Genomic DNA, 9,579 nt, shown 5'->3' with positions numbered 1-9,579 from the left:
AGCAGAGAGCCCAATGCGGGGCTCAATCCCAGGACCCTGGGATCATGACCTGAGCCAAAGGCAGAGGCTTTAACCCACTGAGCCACCCAGGCGCCCCAAGTCTTCTCGATATTATATAAAAATTTTAGCTTAACTCTTGCAGCTTTTTCTATCACCCTGCTTCCCCTCTTTCACTGGACTTGAACATTCTTTAATGTGTCATCTCGTCCACAGATTCATCTTTTCATCACTTATTTTCTTCTTTTACATTAAAATCTGAGTTTCAATCCTGGAAACTCAAAATTTTTGAGGGTCATCAAGGATCTTTTTTTGAAGTCCTTATCCTGCTTTACTTCTCAGCAGCAGCTGAAAGCAATGACCTCCCCCTCCCCCTCTGCGCTTCTTTTTTTTAATACTTTTATTTTTTTTTCAGGGTTCCAAGATTCATTGTTTATGCACCACACTCAGTGCTCCATGCAATGCGTGCCCTCCTTAATATGCACCACCAGGCTCAACCAATCCTCCAACCCCCTCCCCTCGGTTTGTTTCTCAGAGTCCACAGTCTCTCATGGTTTGTCTCCCCCTCCAATTTCCCCCAAGTCACTTCTCTCCATTTCCCGATGTCCTCCATGTTATTCCTTATGCTCCACAAGTAAGTGAAACCATATGATAATTGACCCTCTCTGCTTGACTTATTATCCCATTTTATTTCTAAATGACAGCAAGTTCATACATTTAGTCCCTGACCCTTGCTACTCCTTTCAAATCCTCTGAGCTGTTTAAATCTCGAGACTTCAAAACTAGATTCTCTAATCTACATTTCCAGCCCTTAACCCCTTTACTGAAGTCATCTGTACTTCCTTCTAGTTCCTTGTAGGCAAGGAACCTCAACCACACACTCAAAAACCATCACCTGATGTGGATTACCTTTATAGACAGCTAATTTTTAAAAATAATTTAAAAATGTATTTATTTGAAATAGAGTGCACAAATGGGGTGAGGAGAGGGAGGGGGAGAAGCAGACTTCCAGCTGAGGAGGGAGCCCAATGCAGGGCTCAATCCCAGGACCCTGAGATCATGGTCTGAGCTGAAAGCAGGCGCGGAACTGACTGAGCTACTCAAGTGCCCTTAGATAACTAATCTTGTACATTTTATGTTGATTCTTCTTGGTATTACTGAGTTTATTGTTATTTTATCATCTCATGAGGCACCCGTACCCTTAGGATGCTGACCATTATACTTTGTCTTGTTTTTCTTTTAGGATGCAAAGGTTCTTCACAAGGGTGATTATAAATTGTTTGCCTTTGTTTTCTTTTTAATAATTTCCTATTCCATAGAGACTTGATCTTATGGAAGTCTTCTGAAGCTCTTTTTAGACACATATTTGACTATATTGTTTGGAAGCTTAAGTCAGCCTAGAACTACCTCTTCTTCCCAATTCAGATTCTTCACCTCAAAACTGTGTCTATCAAATATCTTAACCCAGGTAGTCTCTAGCCTGGGGATTCATGAGATAAGAACCTTCTAGGAAGTTAGGACTATGGACTGAGTAGGTTGAAAGCTAAGTTTTTGTTTCACAGGGTAGACCTTAAAGTGGCTAATTAATTTTACGTCAGAACCATAATTCATTTCCATTGGAATCTACAGACTGACTACCAATATTCTTACAAACTTTACAGTATTTGATACCTTCCTTAATAGATTACTGCATGACACTATAGGGGGGCAACTCCTGGCATTCTCATTCACAGAAGACCACTTATCAACATATTGTCGCCTTACTTGCTCAATGAAAAGTACAGTAAAAAATGTGACTAATTGGGGCACCTGGGTGGCTCAGTGGGTTAAAGCCTCTGCCTTCGGCTCAGGTCATGATCCCAGGGTCCTGGGATCAGGCCCCCGAATCGGGCTCTCTACTTGGCAGGGAGCCTGCTTCCTCCTCTTTCTCTGCCTGCCTCTCTGCCTACTTGTGATCTCTATTTGTCAAATAAATAAATAAAAATTTTTTTAAAAATGTGACTAATTTATATGAAATCTAGAAAAAAAAATTTCAATGTTTTTTTGGCCACAAAATGGAGCAGTCAACAGAATGGGCTAGTTTCCTTGAGAGGTATAGCTGCAGAATAAAATTCGCAAGTATGCAGCTTTTGTGACTAAAAGAAACTCGTGGTACGTTCATCTACCTCATTTTCCAACTTAAGACTCACAATGCAGTTTTCTCATCTTAAATCATTGGTAGCCTCTCCTACAAAGGAGGGTATAAATGGTGTGATAATCCGGTTCTGCTTGGTAAATAGTTATACAGTTTTCACTACATATCAGTAAGTTGGAATCCTGGATTGCATATTAATCTTTCCTGAGATTGGATTGTTAAATCTCTGAAAGGCTGATTAACTCAAGTGAATGAAAAAAAAATTAGTTCCTAAACTTACAATGAATGCTAGGAGCACTATGTTACTATGTAAGGCCCTGACTGAGCAGTCATTTCTACTTTTTCACCAGCATCTCTTTTTCTTTTCAAAATCAACAAAAAGAAAAATATATTCCTTTAAGAAAAATGTTTGCATAATGACCTCTAGTCATTCTTGATGAAGACAATAAATCAAAAATTGATAATTACAAATCACAACAATTACTAAAGTAATCCATTGTCAAATCTCATTGAAGGGTTTAGATTACAAGAGAAAGTCAGAATTCAAGATCAAATTATTACTCAAAGTTTGATAATTTTTAAACATACAGAAAAATATTAGCAGGGATTCAGACATTTGTATACCAAAATTCATGGCAACATTACTAACAATAGCCAAAACGTGGCAAAACCCAATGTCCACTGACAAATAAATAAAATATTTCTTTTCTTAGACTATCACAACCTTTTTTATTATAATCTTACTATAAAAATTATTAATTTATGAATTCACACAACTTCACCTATAAAGAGGAATTATACTAGTACCAAGTACCAAAAATATGAATATAATAAACATTTTTATCCATGAGAATTTTCATATTACCCAAAATATTCTTATATACTACTAATACAGAAAAAAATTCCTTTTCCATAGGACAGAAATTAAGAGACTGACTTACTGAACATGTACTTAATGTGTTTTCCTGAAGCTGTTCAATTTTTCCCACTTGCTTTTTGATGGTATCTTTTAACTCGGCATTTTCAACTTCAAGCCTAAAATGTATATTTTAAAATTATTCTCACATACACATAAATTTTAAAAGTACTGTATAATTTCTTTTTTTTTTTTAAAGATTCTATTTATTCATTTAAGAGAGAGAGAATGAGAGAGAGAGAGAGAGAGAGAACGAGAAGGAGAGGGTCAGAGAGAGAAGCAGATTCCCCATGGAACAGGGAGCCTGACGTGGAACGTGATCCTGGGACTCCAAGATCATGACCTGAGCCCAAGACAGCTGCCCAACCAACTGAGCCACCCAAGCATCCCAGCACCGTATAATTTCTAAACAAACATCTGAAGGCCCTACATAAATTCTTAAAAATTTAAAAAGTAGAAGATTTGGTAATTGTGTCATTTTTATGGTTGTGTTTTACAGCTAATGTGTAAAATTTAAAGATAATGTGCAAAAATTATGCATTTTGAAATAGCACAAAGCTGAAATTTTCATCCAGGTTAATAATGATGCATTTATTTTTATAAATGATACATTTCTCATACTACACCGCTGATCTGCTTTATAAATACTCAAGTTATTTTATGTGCTGCTTTAAATTGTACTTTTGCACGTGATCTTTCAACGTCTCAATACGCATTACAGCCTCTGCATGTCGTTCTTGAGCATCTTGCAACTAAAAAAAAAAAAAAAAAAAAGAAATACTTTTAAGTACTGGCAATCTAGTAAGAAACCACCATCAGGTGTTTTTGTAAATAAAATATTACTGGACACAGCCACACTCTCCTCTACATACTGATTTATGGCTACAGCAAAGCTGAGCTGCAGCAACTGAGACCTATGGCCTACAAAGCCTAAAATATTTACAGGGAGTCTGCTTCTCTCTTTCTGTCTCTCTCCCTCTATCCCTCCCCACTGCTCGTTCTCTCTCTCTCTCTCGAGCATGCAAATAAATAAATAAGTAAAATCTTAAAATACACACAGTCCCCCTACAGAATAGTTTACTGACTTCTCTAGTACTAAAAGGTAACATTTTTAATGTTTTAAATTATATTTTATCAGATAAACCTACAAATTTATATATTGGTCAAAAGGGGAAAGATAGGAAATAACCTTATAGTAAACATTTCTATTTTTGTATTCCAAGCACCACATCAACTATAATTTTAAATATTCACATATGTGAATAACCATGGCTATTCCAGCAATTATAAAAGTTAACATGATGCTTTCAGTGACAACCAGATATTTCATGGAATAGAATGAGAAGCAACATCTTCGTAGGAACCAGAACGCCTGGGATCTGAATTCCCGACTCCACTGTGTGACCTGGAACAAATTACTTAAAATTTCTGTGTTTCAGTTTCTTCTTCTGTAAAAAAAAAGATAATAATAGTATCTACCATACTGGGATATTGGGAAGATTAAATTAGAAAATATACATGAAATATTTAGAAGGGTACACGGTATACAACAAATTCTATGTGTCTGCAATTAGCATTATTATTGTTGCTGTATGCTATGTTCTTTTTTTTTTTTAAAGATTTTATTTATTTATTTGACAGAGAGAGAGAGATCATAAGTAGGCAGAAAGTCAGGCAGAGAGAGAGAGAGAAGCAGGCTCCCCGCTGAGCAAAGAGCTTGATGTGGGGCTCGATCCCAGGACACTGAGATCATGACCTGAGCCGAAGGCAGCGCCTTAATCCACTGAGCCACCCAGGTGCCCCTGTATGCTATGTTCTAATAATATTTGATATTTTAGGCAGATGGCAGGCCAGTGAAAGTGGTCTCTTATACAAGTTATACCAAAATTGTTCTTCATACCACCAGAAGTGGCAGCAAATGGGGACCATGAGACCCACAATATATCCTCAGTACTTCAAAAAACTTTTACCAATTCCCCGAGCCAAGAGTACTTTTTTCCACTTGTAACACTTTTAACTTTCTTCCTCTCTATACTACTCTATGGACAATGCTCATGGACTACAGTGCAAATAGTACCTCCTAGGCTGAGTAATAAATAATTTACATGACTATCAGAGGCAAGGTAAAGCCAACTGACATGGAATTAATGGACACTAAATCAATGTTCCCAAATCACTTCATGTTTATATTGTTTCTCTTAGTAACTGTTCATGTTACACTGCTTTGGCAAGTACTCTGATGAATACATTAAGGCTATGTGGTATGGCATATCAGAAAAGCTGTCCCCAGAGGTGCTTGGCTGGCTCATTTGAAAGAACATGCAATTCTTGACCGTGGGGTCTTGAGTCTTGAGTTCAAGCCCCACAAGGGATGCAGAAGTTATATAAACAAACAAACTTTAAAAAAGAAAGCTGTCTCCAGAGCTTTATAGTTGGTAAACTGCTATAAATCTGTAAACCTGTTCTGGCTGCAAAATGCTAAAAGACAAATTTAGACTATTTTTCCATAGTGAGGGGGGGAAGAAACAAGCATTTGACTGAATACTTCTCCTCTATCAGATTAAATGCTTTCACAATTTTACATTCAATTGCTTAAAATACATTTAGAATAAAAGTTTGTGATGTCAATATTTTCAATCAGAAGTTATTGATATGGTATAAAGACTTAATTTTATCCTAAAAACTGTTAAGCTAAAATATTCTCAATTTATACAAGGATAGGTACCACACATATCCCATATTTTCCCCCTTAGATAAATGTGTACATAGAAAGACAAAATTATCTCTCATTAAAAAAATGAAAACAATGTAAAATAAAGGACTAAACTGTTCTGCACAGACTAGATGCCAAGTGTGAAGAGAGTAAGGTCAGTGGGAATCAGAACAGTCAGAAAGAGCTTCATGAAGAATGAGAGACAATGACTCAGGTCTGTATAGTGTAGGATTAGGCAAGAGGAAGGGCAACTAAAAGGACAGAAAGGAGAGGATGAGTAAAAGGCTGAGAGAGGGGAGGATGCAAACACTTAGTCCATTAGAAAAATCTGCTGTTACCTACCAATAGAGAGTAAATCTCTCTCGTCAGTAACATATGTATGGGACAAATATTTTCTGTCTAGTTGCAGTATGTTTTAGCACTTCCTTTACTCTACATTTAGAAAAATAGTCTTACTTTTAATGCAGTAAGATTTTAGCCTCAAAATGGCAGAGGAGTAGGAGATCTAAATTTCATCTGGTTCCAGGAATTCAGCTAGATAGTTATCAAACCATTCTGAACAATAGAATCTTCAATAGAAGATCAAAGAGAAGCAGCAATTCTATGAACACAAAAGTGACCACTTTCTGGAAAGGATGACATATGGAGAAGTGAATCTGAGGCTATATTTAGGAAGATAAACCACAGTGGGAGGGAGCCCCCATCAGCCGACTAACAGCAAGTGATAGAACACTAGAGTGGGAAATCAGAACTTCTAGAAGTCTGCTCCACGGAGAGAAGTGGCTTCAGTGGCCGAGGTGGTGGTGGGGGGGTGGAATCCTCGAAGGGACAGTGTGGTCTCAGGACCCTCTGGATCACAGAAAGACCAGGGGTGCCTGAGTGTGGCAGAGTTCCCAGGTATTGGAGCAGGGCAGCCAGCTGCAAAGACAGAGCCGAGGAGTGGGCTCTCAGCTCGGGGTTGCCATGAACCATAATTCAAGGCACAGTTGGGCACTACTCTTCAAACAGACACCCAACAAGCAGCAGATCTGGGGAGACTCCCCCGCAACCCTGCCTCTACCAGGAGGAGAAGTGCAGCAGTGCACTGCAGGAATCTACTGGGTTTGGAGACTCCAAATGGGACCATGCACCAGAGATAGGAACTCAGTCACAGGCTAGGGAGCTTGGAGACCAGGGAGACAGGAGTGATTGACTGCTTTTCTCTGAGGGCACAATGAGGAATGGGGACCCAAGATCTTGGCTCCTCTGTCTGGAGACTGGGAAGCTGCCATCTTCATTCTCCTCCTCCAAAGCTATACAGAAAGCTTACAGGGAACAAAAGCTACCGAGACCAAACCCAAGCAGATGACAGCCTGGCCTCTGACAAGGGCAGTGCAATTCTGCCTCAGGCAAAGACATGTGAGAATCACTGCAACAGGCCCCGCCCCCAGAAGATCAGCAAGAACATCCACCCAAGACCAAGATTACCGATCAATGAGAACTGCAATACTCCAGCATTAGGAGAATACATACAGCACATAGAACTCATGGCTTTTTTCCCATGATTCTCTACTCTTCCAAAGTTAAATATTTTTAATTATCTTTATTTTTTCTTTTTCTTTTTCTTTTCTTTTCTTTTCTTTTTCTCTCTCTCTCTCTTTTTCTTTTTTTTTGGAATTTTTCCGCTTTCCTATTTCAACCAACATCTTACCTTAACAAGATCTTTTTAAAATCTTTTAATTTCATTTTTATAGTCATATTCTATCCCTTATGTTTTTCTTTCATTAAAATTTTGGGATACAGTTCCTTTTAACAGACTAAAATATACCATAAGTCTAGTAGTGTTTTTTTAAATTTTTTTCTTTCTTTTTTCAAGCAACTTCTTACCATTTCCTTTTTAAAAATCTTTTTAAATTTTCATCCTTATACTCATGTTCCACCCATTCATCATATTTACCCTTATTTTTGTATATATATAAGTTGTTCTTTCTTTAAAATTTTGGGAGGCAGTTTCTTCTAACAGAACAAAATACTCCCAAAATCAAGTGTGAGGCTCTGTTCTATTCACCAGCCTGATATATTCCCCCCTCTTTTTTTCCCCAGTTCTGGGTATTTTCTGATTTGTTTAGCATACATTTTCTGGGGTCATTGTTACCCTTTTAGCATTTTGTTCTCTCACTTATCTATTCTTCTCTGGCACAAAATAACATAGAAGAAAAACTCACCTAAAATAAAAAAGAACAAGAGGCAATACCGACTGGCAGGTACCTAATCAATAGCACATTAGTAAGGTGTAGGAACTAAAGTTCAAAATGATGATTATAAAGATACTAGCTGGGCTTGAAAAAAGCATAGAAGATACCAGAGAATCCCCTTCTGGAGAAATAAAAGAACTAAACTCTATCCAACTTGAAATAAAAAATGGTATTAATGAGGTACAATAAAAAATGGAGGCTCTGACTGCTAGGATAAATGAGACAGAAGAGAGAATTAGTGATATAGAAGACCAAATGATGGAAAACAAAGAAGCTGGGGAAAAAAAAAAGAAAGATAAACAACTACGGGATCACGAGGGGAGAATTTGAGAGATAAGTGATACCATAAGACGAGACAGTATTAGAATAACTGGGATCCCTGAAGAAGAAGGGGAGGAGCAGACAGTATATTGGAGCAAATTATAGCAGAGAATGTGCCTGATGTGGGGAAGAAAACAGGCATCAATATCCAGGAGGCACAGAGAAACTGCATTAAAATCAATAAAAACAGGTCAATACCCCATCATCTAATAGTAAACTTACAAGTCTCAGAGACAAAGAGAAAATCCTGAAAGTGGCTTAGGACAAGAGGTCTATAATCTACAATGAATAGAAATATTCTAATAGAAATATTCGGTTTGAAGGACAACTATCCACAGAGACCTGGCAGGCCAGAAAGGACTGGCATGATATATTCAGAGCATTAAATGAGAAAAATATGCAGCCAAGAATACTATATCCAGCTAGGCTGTCATTGAAAGTAGGAGAGCTAAAAAGCTCCCAGGACAAACAAAAACTAAAAGAATTTGCAAACGCCAAACCAGCCCTATAGGAAATATTAGAAGGGGTCCACTAAGCAAAGAGAGAGTCTAAAAGTAACAGACAAGAAACGAATACAGACAATATACAGTAATAGTCACCTAACAGGGAAAACAATGGCACTAAACTCATATCTTTCAATAGTTATCCTTAATGCAAATGGGTTACATGCCCTAATCAAAAGACATAGGGTATCAGAATGGATTAAAAAAAACAAGACCCGGGCGCCTGGGTGGCTCAGTTGGTTAGGCAACTGCCTTCAGCTCAGGTCATGATCCCTGAGTCCTGGGATTAAGTCTCGCATCGGGCTCCCTGCTCCACTGGGAGTCTGCTTCTCCCTCTGACCTTCTCCTCTCTCGTGCTCTCTCTCACTGTGTCTCTGTCAAATAAATAAATAAAATCTTAAAAAAAAAAAAAACCAAGACCCATCAATATGCTACCTGCAAAAAACTCATTTTAGACCCAACACATCTCCATATTTAAAGTGAGGGGGTGGAAAACAATTTACCATGCTAACAGACATCAAAGGAAAGCTGGGGTGGCAATCCCTATATCAGACAAATTAGATTTTAAGCCAAAGACTATAATAAGAGATGTGGAAGGACATTATATCACACTTAAAAGTGTCTGTACAACAAGAAGATCTAACAATTGTAAATATTTATATCCCTAACATGGGAGCAGCCAACGATATAAACCAATTTATAACAACAGCAAAGAAACACATCAACAATACACTAATAGCAAGGGACTTCAACGCCCCCCC

At 37.8% G+C, this 9,579-nt stretch overlaps 1 protein-coding gene across 1 annotated transcript in view; it reads right to left on the bottom strand.

The window, feature by feature from the left end:
- LOC111139305 (ankyrin repeat domain 26) overlaps positions 1–9,579 on the bottom strand; it is a 131,311-nt gene that overhangs the window by 28,609 nt on the left and 93,123 nt on the right. The window contains exons 33-34 of the mRNA XM_022491551.1: positions 3,729–3,799; positions 3,073–3,166 (exon numbers count right to left, since the gene is read on the bottom strand). Of these exons, the coding sequence (XP_022347259.1) occupies positions 3,073–3,166; positions 3,729–3,799 (165 nt within the window). The remainder of the gene's footprint in view (positions 1–3,072; positions 3,167–3,728; positions 3,800–9,579) is intronic.

This window comes from Enhydra lutris, unplaced genomic scaffold, assembly GCF_002288905.1.
Source record: "Enhydra lutris kenyoni isolate GAN:26980312 unplaced genomic scaffold, ASM228890v2 scaffoldscaffold99, whole genome shotgun sequence".
Lineage (NCBI taxonomy): Eukaryota > Metazoa > Chordata > Mammalia > Carnivora > Mustelidae > Enhydra > Enhydra lutris.
This window is presented reverse-complemented; position numbering and strand designations above follow the sequence as displayed.